General features: G+C 36.0%; 1 protein-coding gene and 1 non-coding gene across 4 annotated transcripts; one reads left to right on the top strand and one right to left on the bottom strand.

The window, feature by feature from the left end:
* Positions 1 to 250: 250 nt before the first annotated feature.
* PRKAA1 (protein kinase AMP-activated catalytic subunit alpha 1) lies at positions 251 to 27685 on the top strand. Of its 3 annotated transcripts, XM_032471442.1 has the most exons (9): positions 251 to 407; positions 9996 to 10137; positions 11821 to 11914; positions 15193 to 15337; positions 16690 to 16777; positions 18702 to 18926; positions 20753 to 21239; positions 21352 to 21478; positions 24186 to 27685. In XM_032471442.1, exons 1-9 carry the CDS (start codon positions 281 to 283, stop codon positions 24428 to 24430), a joined length of 1680 nt encoding a protein of 559 aa, XP_032327333.1. In that variant the 5' UTR covers positions 251 to 280; the 3' UTR covers positions 24431 to 27685. The 3 variants fall into 3 exon arrangements, with proteins under 3 accessions (XP_032327333.1, XP_032327345.1, XP_014421810.1); XM_032471454.1 differs by lacking the exons at positions 9996 to 10137; positions 11821 to 11914 and having other exon boundaries at positions 311 to 407; XM_014566324.2 differs by lacking the exons at positions 251 to 407; positions 11821 to 11914 and having other exon boundaries at positions 9999 to 10137.
* TRNAA-UGC lies at positions 22927 to 22998 on the bottom strand. Its single transcript has one exon. It is a non-coding gene; the product is annotated as a tRNA-Ala (tRNA).
* Positions 27686 to 27914: the final 229 nt, after the last annotated feature.

Below are 27914 nucleotides of genomic sequence, written 5' to 3'. Positions count from 1 at the left end.
GGACTGCCGCCCTCCTTCGCCATCCAGGAAGCCCCTTCCCGCGCGCAGGTGGGCGGCCGCCCCAGTGGAGTGGGGTACCGGTACCCCTCCTAGCGACCCCCGCCGGCCCGCCCGCCAGGGGGAGCATTCTCGCCCGACTGCCGACTGCGGGGACCCGGCGGGCGGCGCAGGGCGGCGGCTGGGCGGCGCGGCTCCCCTCCCGCGTCCCCACCCCCTCCCCGCCCGCCCGCCCGCCCCCGGCGCTGCCCTGCCCGCCCCCTCCGCCCCCTCCCGCGGCGCCATGCGCAGACTCAGTTCCTGGAGAAAGATGGCGACAGCCGAGAAGCAGAAACACGACGGGCGGGTGAAGATCGGCCACTACATCCTGGGGGACACGCTGGGGGTCGGGACCTTCGGGAAAGTGAAGGGTGAGGAACTCCGGGGCAAGGCTCGGCCCCCGCCCGGACTCTGGGCGACTTCCGCCTTTCGCACCTCTTCATCCTCCCCCGACCCCGGCGTTCCGCGGCAGCTCCCGTCCTGGCTCCGGCGGGAGCGGAGCCCGAGGCCGCCGCGGGGCTGCGGCGCAGGCTCCCGAGGCGGGGTGGGGGTGGGGTGGGGACTGGTCGCCATGGGGACGGCGCCGCGGCCGGAGGGGCTCGTCCGTGCGAGGGGCGGGGATGCGGAGGTGCGAACTTTCCCAGGCCCGGCAGTCTGGGGCTGCGCGCCGCGCTCCGGGTGCTGGGTGCGGGCGCGGGGTCTCCGCCGGGAACCCAGGGCAGGCGGCCTCCCGTTCGCCCCGGCTGTGCTCCTTGGCTCAGGGCCAGCCCGTCGCTTCCCTGGCGGTCCTCGGCATTGTCCACATTTCCGTCCTCTTTAGGACTTACCTGCCCTGGCTGATTCTCAAGCGTGAAATGTGTTCCGCCGAAGTAAGGTTGCTTTGGGAATAGTTTACAAAATTAAAAAAAAAAAAAAAAGGCCATCTCGTCAGAAAGTATCATTAATTTTTTCGGAGGAGTTAATGAATATAAACTGATCGTATATATATTTGCGATCCATGCTTTACGGTCTGAATGCAGACTCCGTGCCTTCAGTGTTTCTGAATTAACAGTTTGGCAGTCTCAGTGCCAAACCTGGTTGGTAGTGCAGATTTTGCCTCCAGACAGTGTTTATTAATTCATTGATGCAGTTCGTTTGCATTTATTTTCACATGATATTTAGTTTATATTTTAATAAACAGCCTAGTGCACATAATTTGATTTTTTTTTTTTTTAAGAAAAATGTGGAATCGCTTACCCTTGTGTTTCAAGTTAGTAGTCTGGAAATAACAGACTTGCTCTCCAAGCCACCAATTCTGGCACAAAAAGTTTAATGCAAATTTGTGAGGCATAAATATTTTTTCTTCAAAATATTTGACTTTATTATTGGGGATGTAGAGGAAGGAAGTATGGAACTGATAAAAATATTCTGTGCATTGGCTTTGGATAAATAGTAGCCTGTGACTTGCTTATAAAATCTCTTGGTTAAATATTTGACTTGAAAGAAAAAAAGTTTGTGAAAGTCTGTACAGTGGATTAACTGAGCCTTGCTCTTCCAGAGCTAAACAAACATTTTCTGATTTCATCTAGGGATGGAAGAGGAGAGCCCTTCCTTCTCTTGCCCTTTCTGAGTCATAGAACTAGAAAGTTGCTGTATAGGCCGCAGAGAAGGAACTGCCTAAACCTTCTTAGGAAAATCAGCAAGGCCAACAACGTAAGAAAGTAAGAAACAAATACCAGAATAGGGTAATAACAGCCATTAGGGTGGGTCTGTATTAGACCAGTAAGATGTTTCTGTGCCTTGAAGTTATTTATTTTTGGCGATGTGTCTCTATTTGTTAGCAATTACAAACTGCTTTCAGTTTACAAGTATTTGTAAGAGGTACTCATTAATGCCCCCAAAACAGTGATGACAGTCTTGATGTCCTCACCCCTCCCAGAGCTCTGCTTGGATTAGGATGCTCATTATTCTCCTAATATAGATCTGAGCAGAGTCAGATCTCGCTTTCTTATCTGCCAGGTGGCTTTTGGCATGGCAGATAGGAAAGAGGACATTTTTCATTTTCCGGATTTGATCTGTGATGTGGCTCTGACATGAATCCCTCCAGTGACTGCTGTTCCTTAACCTTCACTCCTCCACATGTGCCTCTCTTGAAGTACCACACACTGTTAAAGTCAACAGTCTCTCCAAATATAGGAAGGCCAGTATTAGTCAAAGGGTTATGGGTTTCATAGTCATGGTTATATTTGTTCATAAATACATTAGTTGATGATGGTCAAAATCCTCAACCAGTGCATCTTCTAAGTTGTTAAACAGTTGGGTTGCTTCTTGCCCCAAATAAAAGAAAATCCAACTCACCCTAGCCAAGAACATATGTGGTTCTCTGTCAAGAGCAAGGAAGCCCCAGCACAGCACTCCTCAGTCTCACTGACTCATTCAGCCCCTCTGGCCAGGGATGCTGTGTGCTAACTGACTTAGGTTTGTGTTCCTGTAAGCAGGGAGATGGCATTACCCTTGGAGGAATATGGCTCACTCTTGGATGTGTGTGTGTTGGGGGAGAGCATCTTCTGAAGTGCTTGGATAGTATGGGGGACAGGGTAGATACCTACACAGAAATGAGTATTAGAAGAGAAAAAGAGGGACACAGATGCTCAGTGAGCAGGCAAAAATAGCTACTATAGTGGTTGTTGGTAACTCACAGCCAGGAATTTGACAAGAATTATTATAAATTATATGATTAGCCATATATTTCAATGGAGATACTTTGGAATAGAGGTTTTAAAATCAGTCATACACATTGGTAAATTAAACATAGAAAAGGCATCTAGTAGAAGATGTGCTACTGATAAGCAGAAACATTCCCAATACGATATTCCATCTTAGAGGAAACTTATTGGGGGAGGGGTGCAGAGAGGCCTGTAAATTCGTAGGGATTATTTTGTTTCTTGTTACAGGCTTTAAAAAATCCTCTGGTAATTTAATGGTAACATTTTGAGTGGAAACTTTAAACAGACAATTAGGGTTAGTTCGGGATTGTGCTTGAATTATCTTATTATTTCCAAGACAGCTTTTTTCCCCTCCTGGTTTTCAAGGTGTTAGTCTCTACTCCCCTTGTGGGGTCTACGCCCCTTTCCTCTCAGACAGAACAGTTATAAAAGCATGAATGAACAGAGTCATGTTACTATTGCAGTAAATTAAAATGGCAGTTTTTGTTAGTTTTCCAAGAGAAGATGCCTCTTTAGTGGGGTGGGTAGTCTTTGGCAAACGAGTTGTTTATACGTACAATCTATTTATTGAGTTGGTGAGTATTTATATATAAAACTGCAACTTCAGGTAAATAGGTGGCTGTTCTCTTTGGCTGAAGGGTCACAGAGTTATTTTAAAGCTTCTTTAAGTAAAAAAAAAAAATCTGTATATGAATTAGATATATATATATATATATATCAGCATGGGTGAATTTCAAGTTTGTAAGGTTAGGCCACAAAAACCAGAAGAAGTGGAAGAGTATGCACCGTCATGTTATTTATATAAAATTTAAAACCATGCAAAAACACTCATACATTGCTGGTGGGAGTATAAATTGGTACCACCTCTACAGAATGTGACAGTGTTTATTAAAGTTAACCCAGAAATTCAACTAGGAATTTATCCAGTAGGTGTATGAAATAATGAGTTATTTATTGCCATACTGTTTACAAATACAAAAGATTGGAAGTAATCTTTCTAGTAGGACAGCAGTTAATTATGGTTATCCATACAGTGGTATACCTTGCAAACATTTAGAAGGAAAAAAAAGCAAGAGATTATATAATATAGGGAACAATTTCCTAGGTATATTTTTAAGAGGAAAAAGGGGATAGTAGAACAAAGTGTATAGTATATCTACCATTTGTGTATAAAAATTCAGGGGCAAATTAAAATATCTAAATGTGACTACTTGGTATGTATGTGTCCGATGTCTCTTTAAAGATACACATGAAACTGTGTTGCATTAGTTGTTCAAGGGAGGGGACCTAGGCAGCAGGGGGACAGTCGCTGTATATCCTTTTGTATTTTTGAATTGTGTAGTCAGGTGTTATGTATTCAAAAGAATATGTAAAATTAAATTTGTAAAAGAAAACATGAAAAACATTGTTACTATGTCATTTATGGATTTATACATGTGGGAAAGACAAACACCACCTTCAAGATGGTGGGAATCCCTAGGGGGAGAGAGGATAAAGGAATCTGGAAGGAGTCATACAGGGCTTCAGTGCATCTGAAACGTTTTATTGCTTAAGTTGCTGTTGGGTGGAACATGCGTATTTAGTTTGCCTTTTGGGATGCTTGAAATGTTTTGTTCCGAAAAGGGGCCTTTCTCAAATTTCCTTCAATAGCTTTTAAAATTCATCCTTCTACAGGATTGTTACTTCTGTGATACTTTTAGCTGTGAGGTTTTTATGTTTTTAATTTTAGAGCAGGAATGAATGGTGAGGTGATTAGAATATCTTTAGTAGGTACTTTTATCTTTGTGGCATCTGTCAGTATTTAAAATTCTTCCTTTCAGAGTATGATCTTGTTTCACCTCTGATTAGAAGAGCATCTGTTACTGTGTGCTTCAGTCAGACAGAGTTCCCTTTAGAAAGCAGTAACAGGTTGTTAGCTAATATTTAGTTGACTCATCTGTTGCTGTTGTTGTGAGGGAGACGTGAATTCTGGTAACCTTTGCTGTGAGTGACTCATGTCTTCCATGGCAGAAATAACCATCTTCCCTTTCAATCAAAAGTAACATCTTAACATTACCGTAAAACAGTGACCGTCTGAAGAGTCCAGTTTTAGGCTTTGGAAAGGGGAGTGATATCTTAGTAATGCATTATTCCTGACCAAGTCCATTTACTGCATTGATTGACCATGGAGCACCAGCTAATTTGTCTGCAACTGAGTTTAGTCAGTGGAGAATCTTTAGCCTAGTTTTGAGAAAAGTTAGGTTTTTGATATTGTGCTAAATAAGGCTTTTTTCCCCCCTCCCACTGCACATTGTCAGTGGGGTAGAGTGGATAGGTCAAAGACTGGGAATTCTTCTAATTAGAAGACCAGTCCCACCTTCAACAAGTTATATCATCTCTCAGAGCATCATATTACCTGCATCATAGGTTTATTGTGAGGCTTGGATGTGATAATGTGTGTTTCCTAAGCTATAAGAAGATAACTATTTTCAAAAGTATTATGCTACTGAAATTCTAATATTGAAGTATGTCGGCAGTTGGATTCAAGGCAAGTATCTCTGTTCCTATAAGTAGGGAAAACATAACATGTTATCATATTATGGCCTTATTTAGCAAGACTGTTGGGAAGAAAAAGGGAGAAAAATAATAGGAGATACTGTCTACTTTGAGAAAATATTTAGAGTCATCAATGTTGGGACGTTATTTTAAAATCATGGAGGGAAAGACCTGTATCCAGTTAAGACTGGGAAATACCAGGTTAAACATTTAACAGGTTTCTTTACTGTAAGGCTTTTCAGAGCTATTACTGTGTTAATATGTATAATGAGTTTCCAAGAGGGGAACATACATCCTTTCTCAGACTCCTTCATTATGAGGAGACTCTTCCGCGGAGAGTCTCCAGTCTATTGTTTTGTAGAGCCTACTTTAGAAAATCTTTCCTAATAATTCTACTATTTATGTTTTTGTTGTTGTTAAATTATAATCCCTTCCAAGGATTAAACAGTGGTGAGAAGTCAGTTGGAATGCCTACTCAGCAGTTTAACTATAGTGGAGTTGCAGGTATAGAACTTGGGGCCTCATACATGCAAAGCATGCCCTATTCTAATAATTTTAGTTTTATGATTTTTCTAGCCCATAGAAAATTAAAATCCTGAAATTAGATCATTGGAGAGGAGGCTTTAAGAGTTGACTCCTGATAGGCTGTGAAGGATGAGACACAACTTCAAAAAGCAGAAAACCCTAGGAGCTGCAACGTAATAGCCTGGGAGCAAGATGTCCTATCCAGCTGAGTAACTCCCATGGGTGTCACTGTGTGAGGGCACAGGGGAGTATCTGGTGCTCATACAAGGTGAACGTTTGCTTGGTTCTCTGTCATCATGTGTTCTGTTTAAGAATTCTTGGACATGCGTAGTGCAGTTTAGAAAATCTGTTTTCAAAAAATAATTACTTTTGTTAACTTGTTAACTTTAATGGTGAGTACCATATTTTAGAAAAAAACCCAATCAGTTTCCTAGGGCTGCATGAAGTGGGTGGCTTAAAACAACAGAAATTGTTTTGGAATTCTGGAAGAGAAGTCCGAAATCAAGGGGTTGCTAGGGTCTCGTTCCCTCTGAAGGCTTTAGGGGAGAATCTGTTTCTTACCTCTTCCAACTTCTGGTGTCTCCTGGTGTTCCTTGGCTTGTCATAGCAAAACTCCAGTCTCTGCCTATCATCACGTGGCTGCCTGTGTGTGTGTGTGTGTGTGTGTATGTGTTTGTGTTTGTGTGCGTGCGCCTGTGTTCTCTTCTTATAAGGACACCAGTCATTAGATACAGAGCCCACCCTAAATCTAGGATGATTTCATCTTGAGATCCTTAACTCATTAAATCTGCAAAGACCCTGTTTCCAAATAAGATCACATTCTGAGGTTCTAGTGGACATGAATGGGGGGGGGCAATATTCAACCCACTATATTTGTCATTATATTTTATATGCTTTTAGTTTTATGCACTTCATTTCTCCCTTATGATGCAGTCGTCCCTCAGTATCTGTGGGGGATTAGTTCCAGGAGCCCCTGAGGATACCAAAATCCACAGTTGCTCATGTCCTTTATATTAAGTGACATAATATAGTTAGTTGGCCCCCCATATTCTCAGGTTCTGCATCCAGAGATAAGGAGGCTGAATATTTATTTACTGAAAAAAATCCTGTAAGTGGACCCGCATGGTTTAAACCCATGTTGTTCAAGGATCTGTTGTACTTTTTGAGTAACTTTTCAATTGGTTTGATAGAATGAATAAAATGTCTTCTTGGTATCTTGTCTTAAAACATTGAAATTGATAGGAGGCAGGTTTTTGGTCGACCGGATTTATTTTCTCATGCAAGATAAAGTGACAGTAGCAGTGCCTGGCACATAGTAGGTGCTCCAGGTACTCAATAACTATTTCTTATATTAATGAATGAATTTTTATAATAACTCTTATTCTAAATGGAGGATTCAGTCTATTCTTTTCAACACCGTAAGACTGTAAATTAAGAGTTCCTCTGATATGTTCAACTTCTGTTTATGTTTTACTAAAAGAATATTTATATTTGTATTATTATACCATGTAATAGTCTTTTGATGATTATCTCTTTAAAAGTATCACATTTCACTTACCATTTTTGGAAAAGGCACAAGTTTTTGAGACAGACCTGGGTTTATATCTTGGCTTTGTCCGTCACTAGCTGCGTAACTTTGGGCCAGTATTTCATCTTCCTGTGCCTCAGTTACTTGTTGCTAATAATACCGGTCTTCCAGGGTTGGTGTTTGGGTACAGAGTGTTATGTTATGATTAACTAGTGAGTTGTATAACTTAATTGTGTTACATATTATAAATCAACCAGATTTATAATTTTAAAATAGTAATCATTTAAAAAATCTGATTTAAACTTAAATCAGATGAACCTGTTTTTACCTCTGCTCTTCTATGACCGAGTAAGTGTTTTTACAGTTTTTGGGTAGTAGGTGAAAACACTGTATAGGATCTTGGCGCTATGTGTATGTATGTCCTAGCAATATTATGTTGAAAATTAACCAAAGTCAGGAAATGGGTTGAACTTTGGAAGCTAGAAATATCTGGTGTTGGCAGGGTGGGGGAGGATGGAGCAGGTTAGTGGGATTGAAGTTTATGGGGATGGAAGCTAGATGTATAGAAATTACAGCTGTTATTTATTTATTTATTTAGTACTGATGTGCCTGGACAAGGGCATGCTACTGACTCTAAGTGGATAAAGGGCACAAATCAAAGAGCTGAGATAAAACTGGCTATACAGGATTAAACTAGAAAACACAGGACTGATTAGATAGGAATAGGGGACAGATTTGGGAGCAATGGAAAATAAATAACCCTAAATAGTAATAGCCACCATTTATTTATCCAGCACTTCCCGTGCCGGGCACAATGGAAATTGCTTTACAAACCCTACTTCGTGTCACCCTTACGGAATATTTTGTATTCTTATTTTAAATAGAAGGATGAAGTAATTTAACTTGCCCACGTCAAACATTTAGTAAGTACCTTTATGCGGGAACAAAGCCCAGGTCTGTGTGACTGCGAAGTCTCTGCTTTGTACACAGATTTCCTTCTCATGTGGAGGTGGAATTGGGTGCTCAGCCCTAATCCAGGAAGAGGTGAATCTGCTAATATCTATTATTTTTTTCTTCCATTTGGAAATTTTTTTAATTGAAAAGATATAAATAAGTAAGTAAAATTCGAAAACAGATCAATGTAGAATAACTATTTTAGCACATTATCATTTTTATGTAAATATTTTTGTGTAGCTGGAAAATGTAGAATGCATATACAATTTTTGTTTGCTATTTTCATGTTTATGAGAACATTTCCCATAGTCTTCCTCTCAGACTCTTATGTTGGAATGACAATGTATTAAACTGTTCTCTGAAATTGGTCATTTAGGTTAACTGCAGTATTTTTCTTACATTAGACACTATAATAAACATTTTTATGCACATCGTTCATCTACTTAATTCTAAGTTAAATTATGAGTAGGGGAACTACACATTTTTTAAAAAATGAAATATTACCCTTAGTACTATTGCAGGACATGAATTGCCTTTTTATTGCCCTAAGATGTTCTGTTGGTATACCCAGCCATGGAAAAGGAATTAGTATCCTAATTTTCCATTAAAAACCAAACTGATCATGTACCCTGCCTGTTTACTTAAGTTGTAATGTGTATGTGTGTGTATGTGTGAGAATTTGAATGATCTCTTTACAGTTGCTGTCACAATACCTTCCTTCCCCCATCACTGTCTTGATTTTTATTTGAATATTTATATAATTACACTTTTGTGATTTCTTCCACCTTTTCAAAACTGGAAAAGTTATGCCTCTGTACTTCTAACTAATTTATAATTTGATGAAATGCTCAAGTATTAGAGGAAAGTCAAGCTATACCATGATTGGTAATTGATTTCATTCTGTCTGTTCTGCCTTTTTAATTTTTTGGTGGGAGGGCTTCTATTATTTATAGGTGGAATGATACTCTACTCCTTACTATTCATGAGTTGAATTTTACTTGATTCTCTGCGCCTTGTCTATCACCTTCCCTCCTATTCTGCTAATTTCTTCCAAATTTTTTGGTATGTGTTCCATAAAATTCTCTGTCACATTTCTGCTGCAACTTACTGCTTTCTAAGTGGTTTCAGTTCTGTTCTAAAATTTGCCTTGCTCTCTCTTATTTCATAACCGCTGTATTTTATCACTATAAAATAGTCATTCTCATGAACCAAAATATAAAAGATTCAAGGGAATATGGATAGAAGTGTGTCTAGCATGAGGGAGTTTTTTGGAATGATGTGATGGAATTATTCTGTATCTGATTATAATGGTGGTTACACCAACTTCTGCATATGTTAAAATCCATAGAATTGCCCACCAAAAGAAAAAAGTTCAATTTGTAAATGTGATAGATTAAAAAATGAAGAGTAAATTAAGATCATTTAAAAGTACAAAAAGGTAGAGAGCCAAAAAGGAAGTCTCTTTCTTTCTCTCTTCCTTAGCCTTCCAGCTTTCCTTTCTGGAGGAAACCACTCTTAACTAGTTTCTTATGTATTCTCCCATTTAGTCACTCTTAAACATCCAGACATTCAGGGGTAAATCAGGAAGAACTGAAAGGAACTTAGAATTTCTCAAGTGTTTTCAGAGAACGCTAAGACTACTACTCTTAGAATAGTTCTAAGTGTTATTAATCAAACCTGGCACTAATTTATTAAAATTATTTCTCCTTCAGTTGGCAAACATGAATTGACTGGGCATAAAGTTGCTGTGAAGATACTCAATCGACAGAAGATTCGAAGCCTTGATGTAGTAGGAAAAATCCGCAGAGAGATTCAGAACCTCAAGCTTTTCAGGCATCCTCATATAATTAAACTGTAAGATCCAATTATATTTAATATAGTCATATCATTTATTCATCATTTTTGTTCACGTGCTTAATCTAACAAGTGAGACAGATGAGTGACATTTCTTAGTCAGCTCCTGAGGGTTTTAAAATTTCTTCCTGTTCTTGTATTTCTCTAACCCCATTCATGGTCGCTTAAGCCTGTATTCATGTTTTGCCCTTGTGCTTATCAGCTGTCATTCTTTCGCATTCTCTCTTACCTTCTGGATTGATGCCCTTCCAATAGGTAACTTTCAGTGCCCCTGTTGCTGTAGAACCAACAATGATTTGGTGGTAACAACTCTTGACCTCCCAGTTTCCACATGATGTCAGTTAGCCTCACTAGAGACAACGCAATAGAAAGGGATCCCTTCTACACTGCTTATATCTGATAAAACAAATCACAAATAATAGAATTTCAGAAATCCAACCTTTCAAAAGGCCATAATAGTACTGTTGTTTCACAGTTGCCAATTGTAGGGTCTACAGATAACTTATTTACTGCTCAGCTTTATTATGCAGGCATAAATTTAAACCAGTTAGGTTTCTGTACTGAACTGGCTGATTCAAACTCTCACCTTTGTTTCAACTCTCACCTCTTCTCATTTGTTGAGGTGCCATGGTTTTAAATACCATCTTTATGCTGATGACCCTTAAATATACATCTCCTGCTTTTGAAACCTCTTCATGGAACTCCAGACTCATATGCCCACTGTCTATTTCACATCTCCATTTGGATGTGTACGAGGCGTGTGAAACTTGACATGGCCAGAACTGAACTCTTTATTAACCTCCCACGCCTCGTCTTCCAGTCTTCACCTTCTCAGTTAACATCCAGTTCCTCACGGCGAACTGTCCTTAACTTTCCTATTTCTCTCACTCCCTACCCTCCATTCCATCTCTTCCTTTAAAAATGTATCTAGGATCTGAGTGTTTCTCAGTTCCTTCATTGTCATCAGCCCAGCGTGAGCCCCCTTCATCTCTCTCATGGACTGCTGCATTAGCCCCCTGCTCCCACCGCATTGCCCACGGTCAGTTCTTCACACTGCTGCTGTAAATCAAAGTCACCCTTTTAATCGGCCAGATCGCATGACTACTTTGCGTAAAACCTTCAATAGCTTTCTTTCTCCCATAGAGTAAAAGCCAAAACCTCATCATGGCTTTGTCAGGTTCTATGTCCTCTGATCTCGTTACCTTTTTGACTCCATGTCCTGTTTCTCTCTCCCTGCTCACTCTGCTTTAGCCTTCTTACCATTGCTCAGACAGGCCAGGCAGGCTTCCACCTGGGGGGCCTTTGCACTTGCTGTTCCCTCTGCCTGGTTGACCTTTTTCCTAGAAAATGGCATAGTTTGCTCCCTTATTTCCATCAGGCTCTGCTTAAGTGCTACTTAATCAGAGAGGCCTTCCTTGAACACCCTGTATTAAAGATTCCCAATAGTTTGCTTTGTTTCTCTTCATAGCATGTTCCACCACCTGAGATACTGCTTTTTTATTTAGTGTCTGTTTCCTGGCTCCTGGAACATGAACTCTATGAGAGCAAAGAATCTGTTTCGTTCCCTGTAATTTTCCCAGCTCCTAGCACAGTGCCTGGTATATTTTAGGTGCTTGGTAAATATTTATTGAATGAATGAATATACATGTTTTAATACTGGTAGATAATGTTTTCTCTTACCAGGTACCAGGTCATCAGTACACCATCTGATATTTTCATGGTGATGGAATATGTCTCAGGAGGAGAGCTATTTGATTATATCTGTAAAAATGGAAGGGTAAGCAGTTCTGATTTAATCCTGTGTATATTTGTAATTCCCCTTATCACTTTCTAGTATCAGAATATCAGAAGGCAGTTTTGTTAAGAGGTCTATTTAACAACCAGTTCCCTTAGTCATATATTTGCCTAGAAATACAGACTACTTAGAGCAAGGAAGGATCCTAAAGATTATCTCCTTAGCCTACTTACACAGATAAGGAAACTGAGACTCATAGTTGATATATTTGCTCAAGGTCACATGATTTACTAGTGACAGAATTGGACTGAGACCCCAGAACTCATGATCTTCAGACTTAACTTCTGGAGCATACAGATACTTTTAATATATATCTGAAAGTATATATTTAATCCTTAAGAAATATATTCTTAAATACTTAAAGATCTAGGCCTTGCTAGTCAACCCTAGCCACATTTAAATTGCATTCATTTTTCGGTTTCAGAAATCTGATGTACCTGGAATGGTAAGAACAGGCACCATGAAGGAGGTAGGAATTAGACTTAAAGAATTTAGAGTTGGAAGGAACTTCAGAAGACATTTTGAATAGTATCTTAAGTTACAGATACAAAAACTGAACACTGCCCCTCGCCCGTCCTTTTCTGAACACCCAGAGTACATGGTATGCACACCTCTTTCTGGAAGAGCTGTGTTGAGCACTGAGAAGCCAGTTTTTTTCCCTCCCAATCTATAGTTCTTTATATCATACATTCATTTGTCCTGTATAGCATATCTGTTTCCTTTCATCAAAATCAAAATCATTAACCAAGTTACTTTTGATTTTACCATTTCTTCGTGTGGTTCATCTCAGTGTCAGGTATTCCTTGTGTTTTCACTCCCCACATCCTCCCCACCCTCTTCCCTGCCCCAGTGTTCTGTCTAAAAAAATGAGAGCAGGCACAGGTTGAATTGGTATCTTGCTTTCGTATCTTTTTCCTTCTGTTTTTCATGTCTTGATCATTTTACTTTACATGATGGGAGTTTTCTTCAGTTTTGCCTGTTGCATATTAAAATTGCAGCTTTCATTTTCTATTCAAAGGTCTTTTTTCTTGCTTTCTGAAATTGTCTTTAAAATAGCTTATTATTTTGTTCCATGGAGATAACAAACTTATCTGAGGATGACAGTTCGTTTTTTAAAAAACGTTTTCTTCTGTTTCCTTCATTGCTTCTGTACCTTCCGTGCTCCCTGCTCCCTGTTTTTTCTGTTCATTTTATTGGTCTCTGTCTTTTGTGCATGGCTCTTGCTCAGCTGTCTGGTGATTCTGGGTTGTCCACTCATTTGAGAGATACTAAATGCCAGGCTCACATGGATGGAACTTACGGATTGGTGGGCCTTCCCATAGGTCGCATAGGCAGGGACCTGTCCGTTTTATTAGGGAACACCAAATATCAGTAATTACAGGTATTTTTCCTTGGATCAGATAGTTGCTCCAGAAGAAACCTGCAGTTTCCTTGAGGGTATTAGCTTAGGTGCCAGCACTCTGGGAACTAAATGGGGGAAAGGCCCACAAACCTCACTGGTTAGTATGTTGACTTTCACTTAATCCCCACATTTTCCTTCTGGTGCCTCGTTCCTACTTTGGTGTCCTTGAGAACAGAGCTGGTTCAGCCTTACTAAAGAGTAAATCATGGGTCTTACTCCCCAATAAGGGTGAGCTTAAAACTTCCTTTTCAACCACTTGTCCTGTTTTCAGCCCACTTCTCACTTCTACCTTCAGAAGTTCCCAGCACTTCCCATATCTAAGCCCTTCCAGGAGTCTGTGTGGACGAGTTTTACTGCTGGTTTCCACCCCTACAGGCTTAGGTTTCAGCTTTCTGTGGTTTGCCAAGTCTCATCAATGTTCATCTACTCTCCAGCTTAGTGACTCCTTGATTTCTGTTCTCTCTTCTCTTGCTCTTTTGTCTTTACATGCTGTCATTTTAGTGATACTTGAAGGAGTGGGGACAAAAGATTCCATCTGCCATGTTTAAAGGAAAATATGCTTTGACTTTTCTAATCTTTCTTTGTAGACTTCCCCTTTTTGATCCTTTGTACTGTACTTATTATTAATATAATTTTCATTTTTTGTAGCCTGTCTAGTTACTTTACCTCTTGTATTTTGTATAATCAAATGTTTTTCACTTTCACATTTAGAACACATTCTTTTTTTCATTTACTATGTTTAATATAAAGTTGTATTAAAAAATGAACCTACATTTCTTCTAGAAATAAAGGTGTTAGATTGCTAATGTATTATTTTTTCTAGAGGGAGGGTATCTCTTGGTATTTTGATAGTTTTAGTTTTGCTTTCAAAAGAAATGACTGGTTTATCTTCCAGATTATCCATGCCATTTAAGGTTGGAGAGTCTGATTTTAGAACCCTAATTTGTGACCTCTGTTAGAGAACTGCAAGTTTAGAGTCCTTTGCCTAGAGGAGTAATAGCTCCTTTATTAAATATGACTTCTTGGGAGCAGGTATATCCAAATAATGGTTTTTACTTATGGAAAAAATATAAAATAAAGTATGGATAAATGGAAAGAGAAACTTTTAAAGAATATTTTAAAAATACAATTACAGCATAAGATAAAATCTTTTCAGTAAGCAAAGATAAATGCTGTTATATTTTATAAAGTGAACGAATTAAGGCTTTTCTTTCATTAAATTAAAACGTCTTTTATTTCAGGATATATGATAACATGGTTGCTTGCTAATTCATTAACAATGCTTAAATGTTGCTTCCTCATATAGTCCAAAACCGTATTCCCCGCTTCAGCATAACTCTCTGTACCCTTATCCTGCTTTATTTTTCTTCAAAACACTAGCACTACTTATATTTATTTGTTTATTATATATTTTCTTTAGATTAGGGCCTTTGTTTTATTCATTGCTAGATCATGAGTGTCTAAAACAGTGCATGGCACATCAAAGGTGTTCAATAAATATTTGTTTAAGGAATCAAGGATTAAACATTTCCAGTTTATAGGAGAAAACATGTCTAGTTTTAAGTAGAAATTGAAATTATTTGAAATAGCACATGAGAGTTAGATGAAAGCAAGCTGTTAGAGTATAGTCAAGAGAGTGATGATATTAGGAAGCTGAGTTACTGGTTTGAGCTGTAAGGTCCTCCTAGCATTTCCATTTTGCATTGCCTATATCTTCTCCCCAGTTCAAAAGTATCTCGTGAGTGAGGTTCGTTTGGAAGGTTTCATGCATTTTCACAGTTATATAGGTTGGAGAATTATAGGTAGAATCATTTCTTTTGAAAGACACACTTTTCAGATGCCTCTCTACTTTTCTTAGCTGGATGAAAAAGAAAGTCGACGTCTGTTCCAACAAATCCTTTCTGGTGTGGATTACTGTCACAGGCACATGGTGGTGCACAGAGATTTGAAACCTGAAAATGTCCTGCTTGATGCACACATGAATGCAAAGATAGCTGATTTTGGTAAGGAGATTTTCATAGTTTCATATATTCTTTATGTTTAATAAACATCAGTAGCATTCTTCAGATAACTTTTACTTTTATATAATAGACTGAGTATCCTAAAGTGGTATATCTTCACCATTTGTCTGAACATACAAGAAGGAATAAAAATAAAGAATACTCTTTTCTTAGCTTTATGTCTTTAAAATTGAATTTTATGACATTAGGTAAACAATTTAAATTGGCAGCATTAGAGACATCATTTGAAAAGAGACTATTATTTATGAAGGAGAAGTTAGCAACCTATTTCCAGTGTGTTCTTTTGATCGAGTATGGAGCAAGAGGAGAGAGACTGAGAGAGACTGGGATGGAGTTATTCATACTTTGAAAGCCAGAAGGTAAATTATATGAACAAAATTATTTTAAAAAATAAAATATTTTAAATGATAGAAAAGCATAACTTCAGCTCGAGGAAAATTTAATGAATTTATTTCCTATATAAATTGCTATTGACATTATTAAACCTAAGAGAAAAGTGAATCTCTAAAACTCTCTTTGCTTAGTTTCAGTTAAAATCAGAGGAGATATTTTCGAATTATATTTTCCTTAGTTTTGTATATGTATATATGTTTTTTAACCTATAGAGTTTCACTAAATAATGCCAAATAACTCTGAGCTACTGGGTTTTTTTGTTGTTGTTAACTGACTAAATTATTTGACTTCCTTATTCTTTAATTGTCATTATTTTTATACATTGCAGTTTTGAGGAGGCAGAGGTTCTTTTTGGAGTAAAATTATGAAGGAACTTTGATATTCAAAATTATTGTTTTTTTTTTTAAAGAATCAGAACAAGGGTTAATAGAAACTTTCCATTTTAATTCTGCTACTCCTCTGTCCTCCATTTTTTTCCCTAGTATTCTATGTTAATAAAACTTAACAAGCCAAGTTTATTCTAGTAAGCAAAATAACAAGTAGCTTAATATGTACTCATTGTGGGGGAGGGTATAGCCCAGTGGTAAAGCACATACTTAGCATGCACAAGATCCTGGGTTCAATCCTCAGTACCTCCATCAAATAAGTAATCCTAATTACTTCTTCCCTCAAAAAAAAAAAAAAAAATATATATATATATATATATATGTACGTATTCATTACACTCCAACAATGCACTAAATTTAAAAGTTGAAACAGATTACAACTGTTTTCCAGAAATAAAAGATTTTTGAACAGTGAAGACTATAGGACTCTGTTGAAGCAAAGAACAAAATGATGGTTTATCATGTTAACACAAACTCAGTTTTATTTTTTAATGGAGTTTTGTTTGTATTTTTGTCCTTGGGAAATCTTGAGTAGTGGATTTTGTGCATTTTCAGGTCTTTCAAACATGATGTCAGATGGTGAATTTTTAAGAACAAGTTGTGGCTCACCCAACTATGCGGCACCGGAAGTAATTTCAGGAAGGTAGTATTTGACCTTTCCCTCACCAGTATATTTGTAATTGTCTTTTTCTCCTACATTTTGTTAGTCTATAGTATCATATTCAATTCTAATGAAAGGAAAGAAATTTAAGGCTTATTCTTTTCTTATCCAGAAAGTATTCTGTTTTAAGAATAAAACATAAGTGAATAAGGATTAAGGACTCCATTTATAGGGGAGAATGTTGGTTTGCAAGTCAACATTATATTTGTTAGATGAGAGTACTTTCATTTTTTTCCCCAGTGAAAGAAACTGAAGGTTTAAAATTACTGAGTCTTAAAGATAAGCAAGACATTAAAAACTTGAATAATACAGAATTATCTAGTAGTTAGAAATGGTTTACTATTTACTTAGATGAAAAATTAAAATGTAATGTGTAGCTTTAATTTTTTTTAGTTTTTAAAAATTTATTATTGTATTATTTTAAAATTATTATTATATTATTATTTTTGTCAGGGGGGAGGTAATTAGGTTTTATTGTTTATTTAATTTTGGAAGGGGTACTGGGGATTGAACCCAGGACCTTGAGCATGCTAAGCATATGCTCTACCACTTGAGCTATACCCTCCCCCCTTTAATTTTTCCAATAGATGGAATTTTGTAGTAGCTTTAGCTTTTATGATAGGGGGTCTTGGGGAACTGGACTGAAGTACTGATAAAATCTTCAGATATCATTTATTTTGAATTTTCATTCTCTGAATCTTCTAGAGACTGAAATATTATAATAATTTTAATCTCTCTATTTACTAACCACCAGCATTGAGAACATGAGGATCTTTGGACAGGGCAGCTTTTTTAATAGTTTAGATGACAGGAAAATTTAATTTTTTTCAAGAGTAATTGTTCTTCACCATACCACTGAAATTGAAAACAGAGAGGCTAAAGTTTGTTTACTAGTTTTTTATAATTAACTTTTAATAACTTTTCATTCAAACCATGTTTCTTTGTTTGAATGCTTTACATCCTGATTAATTCATAATGCAGAAATATAGTAGTATTTTTTTTTACTGTTTTCATAAGCTTGCTTGCCTAGACTGCTCAGAGAAATTATATTTGTGTTAAGACATGGCTATGAGTAAGGCAGAAATATCTAATTTTAGATTTATCAAGGTTCATCTTTTTTTTTATATTAACATAATGTTTAAATTATTTCATATGAGTTGTCTAAATTATTTTGGTAAGAAAACAATTCAGGACCTGGATGCTGGGGGCAATGTTAATTAAATAAATAAAAAGAAATGTAATTATGCATATATGCCATGGACCATTACTGGAGTCTAATTTTCCCAGTTTGGATAAAGTCTTTCTGTGAGGTCTAAAATATGGAAACTTTACTTTCAAAACAGTATTTATTGATCAGTTCAACAGTTCATTTGACCAATTGAAAGAAATCCTTTCCCTGAAGCCAGGCTTTGACTTAGTTATCTAACTAGTCTGCAGTTAGTTAAGTCAGTAGTCTACAGTGTATTGCAAATAAGAGTTTAAAATCTTCTGTGAATCAGTTAGCTGGACTTCCTTCTACCGCCTCTAATCCTTTTGACTTTGGTATGAGGTCTTGGGTTACTGGGGGGAGTGGCTTTAGAGTCATCAGTAAGGAACATTCTCTGTTGATGAAAGATCATTTAATCTCTCTGTAAGGAAAAAAACAGTGGTTTTAAATTCAGTAATGATGTTTGTTCAAAGTTTGGCCCTATTGGTTGGATATCATGATGACCCTTATAAGATAGTGAGAAGAAGATTTTAGCTATAATCTGTACCTTAAAAAAATTCTTAATTTTTGCTTTTAAAGATAATGATAGAATTAGTACAGAATCTTTATGTATAGTATGCAGTGGTGACTTATAGAAACCATTGGTTGACTCTTGAGTTGCTAACAATTGTGTAATGCTGTTGCTGTTTCCTGTTACAGACTGTATGCTGGCCCAGAGGTAGATATATGGAGTAGTGGCGTTATTCTCTATGCTTTATTGTGTGGAACCCTTCCATTTGATGATGATCATGTGCCAACTCTTTTTAAGAAGATATGTGATGGGATCTTTTATACCCCTCAGTATTTAAATCCTTCTGTGATTAGCCTTTTGAAACATATGCTGCAGGTGGATCCCATGAAGAGAGCCACAATCAAAGATATCAGGTACATAAAGCAACTTGGTGATCAGATCTGATAGTATGAGTGATATAAATTAAGTGAAAGAAAAAGTTGCAGGACAGTATGTACAATGTAATCCTGTTTTTATGTTAAGGATAGTATATAGACTCATTTGTTTATTTTATTATGATATTTAAAAATACACACCAAGCTGGCCGCCTCAGGGGAGTAAGATTGGTAGGTGGGAGGGCTTTAACGTTTTACTTAGGCTTCTTTATTGGTTCTGAAATTCTAACAATGAACATTTCATAACTTTTTAAATTAAAAAAAAAGCTAATGAAAAATAAAAAGGACCCTGGTGGGGTACTAGATTTGGTAGTGATTCTTTAAGATTTTAAATAGTATGCTTCATGTTTGACTTTTACATATTCTCATGGGGATTAATACTTTGAGGAGTAAATTTGTGTATTGTTATTTGAGTTCTGATCTCATGAATTACTGTATTTTTTCCTTTTTATTTTAAAGAATGAGAAAATTTTAATGCAATCAATGACACTTTTTGGGGGGCAGTAATACACATTGAATTTCATATGAAATTGCTGTTTTGTAGGTTAAAAAAAATTCAGTGTTGCCAGTTTCATATGATTCAACCTAATAGTTTAAATAAGGCAAAAGTGATGATGACAAAATCCCTTCTCAAATTTGGGGGAGCCATTTCTGATGAAGATTTTTAAAAATCACTGCAAACTTTGTTTCTTCTGCCATCATTTCCGCTTCTTTTTTCCTTATGGAAATTTGTCTTGGTTTTCTAATGGCTAGAAAGCATATTTCTCTGAGATGGAGGGAGAAGAGACAAAGAAATCAGATGTATGTCTGGGAGTAGTAAAGAAGAAAGCATTAGGGTAATGAGGAAGAAGGAAAGATCATAAGTAGAACTTAAAGCTTGATTCCTTCTCATTTACTCCATGCTGTAGACTCGCTAAGAAAGAGACCATGAATGGCAGGGCATGATTTTACCACTAGAGGAGAGGGATGAATCATTCTCTAAAATTTGTATTTTAAAATATCTCAGTGAGAGATGCTTTTTCTTGTGTTTTACGTATTTTTTTCCAATTTAAATGAAATATGTGGCAATTGAAAAAGACTTAGAAAACACCAAAACATTAGAAAAGAGAATTACAATTCCATCACCCAGAAGAATATTATTGTTCTTTTGGGTGTTTTCCTTACTTGATGTTTTTAGCTTCAGCTTATTTTTTAATGTAGTTCAGGTCAAAAATATCCTTTTATGTATGACTTTTTCTGTAAGCTTTTACTATTAAACTTTTATATATGAAGTTAAGAAATCCTCAGTTCCTTCATTTAACATAAGGGGATATTATTTTCATAGAGTTGTTTGAAAATGAGGTGAGATAATGTTTTTGATGGGTTTAGCTTAAAATCTGCCACATAGTAAGCACTCAGTAATAGCCATTTTTGTTGTTGCATTATTTTTTCACTTAACATTATATCCAAAGAGTATTATAATGAAACCACAGACTTATGTTCTCTTTCCTAGCTGGAAGTAAGATGGCCTTTGCCATTTGTTTCTCATTGCCATTTGTTCCAAAGCTTTGAATAAAAGTGTAGACACTTCCTTTTCCGGTTGCTACAGCAGGGTTTTCTCCCTCATACAATCAGAAGAAGGCTGTAGCATTTCTAGACAGTATATACAATGAAATGTGACCCAGAAGAGGAAAATCTCAGTTTAAAAAAATGGTAATACAGTATAAGTCTAAATATAAATGAATTCATACCCTAAATTCCCCAAACTGTTACTTTCAGTCTCACCTCCACTCAAAATCCTTCTGACCTCTGCCATTTTCTCTCAGGGAACATGAATGGTTTAAACAGGACCTTCCAAAATATCTCTTTCCTGAGGATCCATCATATAGTTCAACCATGATTGATGATGAAGCCTTAAAAGAAGTGTGTGAAAAATTTGAATGCTCAGAAGAGGAGGTTCTCAGCTGCCTTTATAACAGAAATCACCAGGACCCTTTGGCAGTCGCTTACCACCTCATAATAGATAACAGAAGAATAATGAATGAGGCCAAAGATTTTTACTTGGCAACAAGCCCGCCTGATTCTTTTCTGGATGATCACCATTTGACTCGGCCCCACCCTGAAAGAGTACCATTCCTGGTTGCTGAAACACCAAGGGCACGCCATACACTTGATGAATTAAATCCACAGAAATCCAAACACCAAGGTGTAAGGAAAGCAAAATGGCATTTGGGAATTAGAAGTCAAAGTCGACCGAATGATATCATGGCAGAAGTTTGTAGAGCAATTAAACAGCTGGATTATGAATGGAAGGTAAGAAAGAAAGGGCATTCTGATTATTAGCATACATGACAAACCTGTAGTCTATAAAATGTTTTTAAAAAGGATTGCTTTTGACTTTGTTTTTGTTCATACCATATGCTAGGTTGTAAACCCGTATTATTTGCGTGTTCGAAGGAAGAATCCCGTGACAAGTACATACTCCAAAATGAGCCTACAGTTATACCAAGTGGATAGTAGAACATACTTACTGGATTTCCGTAGTATTGACGGTATGTAGATCACACAAACAATATAGATGACACATTAGACCTTGTTACCCAATTTGGCGTTTTAGTAAATCTTTGTTTCTTTTGAAGCTTCTAGAATAGTTCTAGTAATTCAATAGCAAAAGAACATAAAATGTGAGGTTTTGTGCCTTTGTGTTATCAACATCTGTGAATATTGTTAATAGTGTTTTGTCCTTTGGAGATTATCTTGTTTTAAAATCCTTAAAGCCTGATCAGTCTGATCCTAAAGTGATAGTTTCTGCTACATTTTTGTTGTTCAGTATAGTTCATTTTGGTAAGATGAAATGTTTTATTTAGAAATAAATGTTGACTTTTCTGTTAGTTTTTATTACTAAACTTAAAAAATCTGATATCTAGTAAAATTCATTTAAGAATTAGAGAACAAGGGGGAGGGTATAGCTCAAGTGGTAGAGCACATGCTCAGTATGCATGAGGTCCTGGGTTCAATCCCTAGTACCTCCTTTAAGAATGAATAAATAAGTAACCTAATTACCGTCCCTCATCAAGAATTAAAGAATAGTTATTAGCTTTTAGAGTTGAATACAAAGCACTATAAATAGATTTGATTTATAGGACAAAGAATTATTTGCTGAGTAAGGTTTCTTGCAAGGGCTGGGAGAGAAATGTTTTGTACAGTTAGGAACTTATGGTTCTTCTGGTTATTTTTCCCCTCTGAAGCAGCCTTTTCCTTCCTTCTGATACTAATTTTGTGAGAGTTACATGATTCCAATTTCATTTACCTTTCAATAAAGTGTTCTTAAGTAATAGATCATTTTTATGTGGAATGCACTGTGTAAAGACTCCTGGGACTAGAGCATTTTATGTCCCAGATGACCATCATAGTTAGCTAAAATGACATTGTTAACCTTAAACCTAAACTGCTATACATTTCTATTTCCCTGCAGTCATAAATAGTCATAGACAACCTGATGATCAGATCACTGAAATATTTAAAAATTTTAAAGTTAGATATTTTAATTGGTTGTCAAAATATTAATCCTTCTACACTATAAGGCTTTAAACTATCTTCTTGAGTTTTATTAAAGAAACATTATATTGTTTTACTGTTTTAGTAGTTTGAAAATGAAAATCTATACTTAGAGTATACATCTCTGATTACCATTATGTGTAGTTTGCCAGAATATCTCCTTCTCAACTATTCAGATTGGTTAAGTTGAGGTAATTAATTAATTGCAGAAAGCAGAAGTTTTTTTTGTTGTTGTTGTTACTTTTATGTTAAATGGGAAATATATCTTATATGCCAAGGTATATATGAATAGACTAGCAGACTTCTAGCAAATGGTGCAAGATCATACCATGGTTTAAAATTTACGTTAATTCAGATTTCCCACACATATACATTTTTAAAAAAAATTTTTTTGGGGGGAGGTAATTAGGTATTTATTTATTTAGTTAGTTAGTTATTTAAATGGAGGTACTGGGGATTGAACCCAGGACCTCGTGCATGCAAAGCATGTGCTCTACCACTGAGCTATACCCTCCCCCCCCCCACATATACACTCTTAAACCTAATTTAACTTGTCTATTAAAAAGACTGATGGAACACTTGACTCATAGTTCAAGTAAATATGTATTCTTTTTCTCTACCCCAGCATTATAAAAGGGTACAGCTGTGTGTGTGTGTGTGTGTGTGTGTGTGTGTGTGTGTGTGTGTATGTATATATCTATAAATGCTGTCTCACAAATAGAGCCTTTAATTAAGTATAAGTTTATGACAATTCATCATTGGCCAAATCAATTAAACTAATATATGTTGCCACTTTCGTTCATCTAAGATTGTATGGAATTATTAAGATGAATTTACCTATGAATTTTTTGTGTTCTTTATAAACTCAAAAGATCATACCTACATAGTATCAGAAAGACACAGGTTTGAGCTCTGATGTGGTGGACAAACTCATTTGTCTGCTTATCTTTATGTCCAGATGATATTTTTCTACTAACACATCCTCATGCAGTCTGAGATATGGGACAGGTTTTAGCTTTTTCACTATATTTGGACTAAATTTGTAACCTTAGGTTATTAGTACCTGAATTTACCGACTGAATGACCATTTTCCGTTTTTGTATTGTTTTGCCAAATTTAGTTTTTCTTTGATTTTTGTTCACTGGAATTGTTTTTTTATAAGACCCTAAATCAAATATGAAGAGAAGGTGGCAGAATGAAAAGCACTGAGATGAGAGTTAGGAGACTTGGGTTCTGGATTTACCAGTCTGTTCATTACCTATGGCAAGTCACTTAACTTTTGGGGGTTTATGTTTTCTTATCAATAAAATGAAAATTTGGATGAGATGATTTCTAAGATTCCTTCCAAATTTTAAGTTCACTTATGATTTTAATATAGAAAGATTGACTATGATTGTTGGGGAATATTTATCAAGCCTTATTATTAGTTTATTGGGCTCTTAATCTTGATTGCAAGACTGATGAGTAGCTACATATGCACCCAGTCTTACATATGTAAAATTACATCAGGGGAATACATTGCTGTGTGTAAAAAAGGCAAGTGGCTTAATCCAGACTCATTGTCTCTATTTTGTAGGGTATTTGAAATAAACATGCTCTTGATAGCTGGCAGTGATCTCACTTAAAGAAGCAAATTAAATACCTTTAAAATTTTGGGGAGGGTCTCATGGATTGTAATAAGTTGAAATATTTTTTACCCAGATGAAATTACTGAAGCCAAATCAGGGACTGCTACGCCACAGAGATCGGGCTCAGTTAGCAACTATCGAGCTTGCCAAAGGAATGACTCAGATGCTGAGGCTCAAGGAAAATCCTCAGAAGCTTCTCTTACCTCATCTGTCACCTCACTTGACTCTTCTCCTGTTGACTTAACTCCAAGACCTGGAAGTCACACAATAGAATTTTTTGAGATGTGTGCGAATCTAATTAAAATTCTTGCACAGTAAACCTAAAACTTTTCTTATTTCTTTGATAGCAATAAGCATGCATAATAAGTCATAGCCAAATGCTTCCATTTATAATCAAGTTATACATAATTATAACCGAAGATTGGCCTTTTGGAATGCAGTTTGCACAGGGATTGGAACATGATTAATAGTTAAAAGCATAATGTGCAAAAGTGAATTAAGATAATTTTGTTGTTCATTGTTCAGTAGGTATATAGCATAATATAATATACACAATGAATTATAGGGCTCTCAGGCTCACTTGATTTTTGGCTGTTTTATATTTAGTGTATACAGGGCTTTGTTGAATATTAATTTACCACAAAGGCCTTCATGTGTTATTACATATTGATGTGTTATATATTTGCTTCATACATTTATTCAGTAAATATTTGCCTAGAATCCCCAGAGACCTTTATAGGTGATTTTGTTTTCTGGGCTCCTTCTTGAATAGCAAACATCTTCAACAGTAGGGACAGTCTGAATAATTTTTCCATATCCCCTCCTTAATATTCTGTAGTATATGGCAAGTCACATTAAAGATATTGGACATGGTTAAATTTTTTTCTTTAGTTTGGTAAGTCCAAAAACACAGAACTTACATATTCAGATACTCTAGGCACTAAGTTTAATTTTACAATTTGTCCCACTATATTCTATACATAAATTACTCTTTGTCACAAGAGCTGAGTTGGATATACTGTAAATAATCTTGTTTTTGCCAATATCACAAATTCCTCTGCTCATCATGTCAGTCAGTGTTGAATGTATGCAAAAATTTCTAGTCATTCAATCATGTATCTTTTAAATTGATTCAGTGCATAAAACATCTTTTACAAACTGTTTAAATGCTCTGATACGGCTTTATCTCCAAATTTATTATGGACATTTTTAAAAGAACAATTAAAAGGCTGTAAGGTGATCACATCTGTATCTACCACTTAGATTCAACACTCATTAACATTTTGCCATATTTGCTTTATCTCTGTCTGTATCTGTATGTAGGTACAGTTTCACATATATATATGTGTGTGTTTATATGCTTTTTTCCCCTGAACCATTTGAACATTGCAGATACACTCATCACCTCTCAACACTTTAAACATCTTCTAAAAAATAATGATGTTCTCCTAAAAAAATCATAATACCATTACAAAATTAATATTTCCCTAATGCTATCTAATCATGCATATTTAGATTTCCCCCCATTGTCCTCCAAATTTAAAACCAGGATCCAGTTAAAGTTTACACATTACATTTAGTTATGTCTCCTTAGTCAGATATTACATTATTATTATTTTGATAAAATATGGAACAAATCAGTTCTTCTAAATGGTGACATTTATTTTGGATTTTAATTACTTTTTAAAAGGCAGCATTATGGGAACTTCCTAAAGACGCTTAATCTTCCTAAGAGCTCTGATTTGTGTTTTGTTTTTCTTGCTCTTAGTATAATGCATTGCATAGTAGGTGTAAGAGAAGATTTAGAGTCACCTCAGATAAAATTTGTATCATGGGAATGCTGATAAAAAATAAAATACTGTATCACTCATAATTGCCTTATACTATTTTCACTTCAAGAAATTTTTTTTGGTATTAATTACTTTTCCATTGCAACAGAACCATCTTTGTTTTCTATTTTAAGACTCTTTGTATTATAGGATTGTTTTTGGCAAATACAGTGAGCACCTATGTAAACAGACGATAAATAATGTACTCAAATGTCATGACAGCTTGCATAGTTACTGTCGTTGAAGATTTGGCTCCAGCACCCTTAGAAACATGCACTGAATTCAAAAGAAAAATCTTGCTTCCTTTGTCCAGGGTTTGTTCTATTCAACTTAGAATCTGAAAGCTGAATACAATTATAGGAGTTCTATTTAAATATAAGTTCCAATTGTATTTATAACTTGTATTGGCTCTCTGTTTTGGGGATGTTGACTTCGTGTAGGCTCTCTAAATGCAGCATTATGTTCCTAATGTTAAGAACAGAAGACTGTATTTTTAAAGCTACAGATTTGTATATAGAACTAAGACATTGTTATAATGTCTTCATAACCTGCTATGGGACGTGAGAAACAAAAAGAGGAACCAGTTAAATAGGATCTTCTAAAAATTGTTAATTTTGTAAACTTTGCTTCTTTTTTAAGTTATTGTGATTCCTTTTAGTTACTGAGTTTTATTTTGAAGATATTTAAATATTGCACTTGTACAAATAGTATAAATGCACAGTCTATTGCAGTAAATTCTTTTTTAAGGTGGGATATTTGAAATGACAACTTTTGGATGAGTATGTCAAGGTTGCATCAGAATTTTCACAAATTTATTGTTAGCAAATTCTTACTAATTGAAAATGTAAGGGAGTCAATGCAAATGATTTTTAATCTTTTTTTATTATGTTTTCAGCAATTTATATTTTTTTGTGATTTTATGCAACCATATTTTTACTTTGTCTTGACAACTGAAAGATGTATAAGGTTTCTGCCAGAAATGTACTGTATACATAGTTTTAAATATAACAGATTTTACTGATATGTAAAAGTTTTGCCATTTAGATAAATGACTTCTCGCTGAGAGGAACTTTTCTACCAGGTTGGGGAATATGGGAGCTTAATATATCATAGCTAATTTAAAATAATTTCACTGAAATAAACTCCATTGCTTTTACTTTGATTATATTTTCTCTTGGGATGGTTTTGTAGTTTTTCAGAGTTTTAAGTGATTTTATATAAAGTCCAGCCCTCTCACCCAACCCCTCCACCCTTTTTGACCTTGCAGAAATACCATTCACAGTAAGTTAATGATTGGTGGACTGTGGGTGGATGTAGAACTCCATGCACCTTTAAGATGAAAGGGGAAAAAAATGTGTTTAAATCTTTCCCTCTTGACTCCTTCCATCGCTCCCATCTACAATAGAAATCGTATTTTCATTGTGAGTTCTCTTGACCAGATGAGTGAAAGTCCACATACAACGTAACCGTAAGTTGGTAGTAGAGTAGAAATCAGTCTTTGTGGTACAATATTTCTTAGACATGTTCATGTATGTTTTGACCAGAGTATATTAAACAATACAATTTCAAATACTTTGATTTGGAAAATGGATAATAAAGAAAAACACCATTTTTCATAGGTTTATAATGTGCTTAACTGTTTTAACTTCTGGGAAAACTAAATTGAAAAAAAAAAAAAAAAGGCCGACTATCTGTGCACCTTTTAAACAATGTGCCTAAATGTAAAATATAGTGCTTGACCAAATTTTAGCTCTTGAATATTGTGACTTTTGTCTCATCTAAATTAGTGAGTTTTTGTTTCCTCTAAAATTTAACCACCTGAATAAAATATTAAGTTGTATTCAACAAAAGTTAAAGCAAGTTATCTTTGGCTGCTAAGAAATCTTACATCCCAGGGGGCACTGTTGGCAGGGTTTGTGTTAAATTGTCAGCCATTCTGAATCTTTAAAGTAGCTTTATAATTGTAACAAAAG

This window comes from Camelus ferus, chromosome 3 (genome assembly GCF_009834535.1).
Source record: "Camelus ferus isolate YT-003-E chromosome 3, BCGSAC_Cfer_1.0, whole genome shotgun sequence".
In the NCBI taxonomy this organism is placed as follows: Eukaryota; Metazoa; Chordata; class Mammalia; order Artiodactyla; family Camelidae; genus Camelus; species Camelus ferus.
Note: the sequence above shows the minus strand (reverse complement) of the source record. Positions and strands in the feature narration are given on the sequence as shown.

Bases quoted from the DNA above. Each gene is read 5' to 3' on its own strand.
- PRKAA1 (XM_032471442.1), top strand. From the start codon at position 281: ATGCGCAGACTCAGTTCCTGGAGAAAGATGGCGACAGCCGAGAAGCAG. The intron at 408-9,995 runs GTGAGGAACTCC...TTTCTCCTTCAG, and splicing joins GACCTTCGGGAAAGTGAAGG to TTGGCAAACATGAATTGACT. The intron at 18,927-20,752 runs GTACATAAAGCA...ATTTTCTCTCAG, and splicing joins GCCACAATCAAAGATATCAG to GGAACATGAATGGTTTAAAC.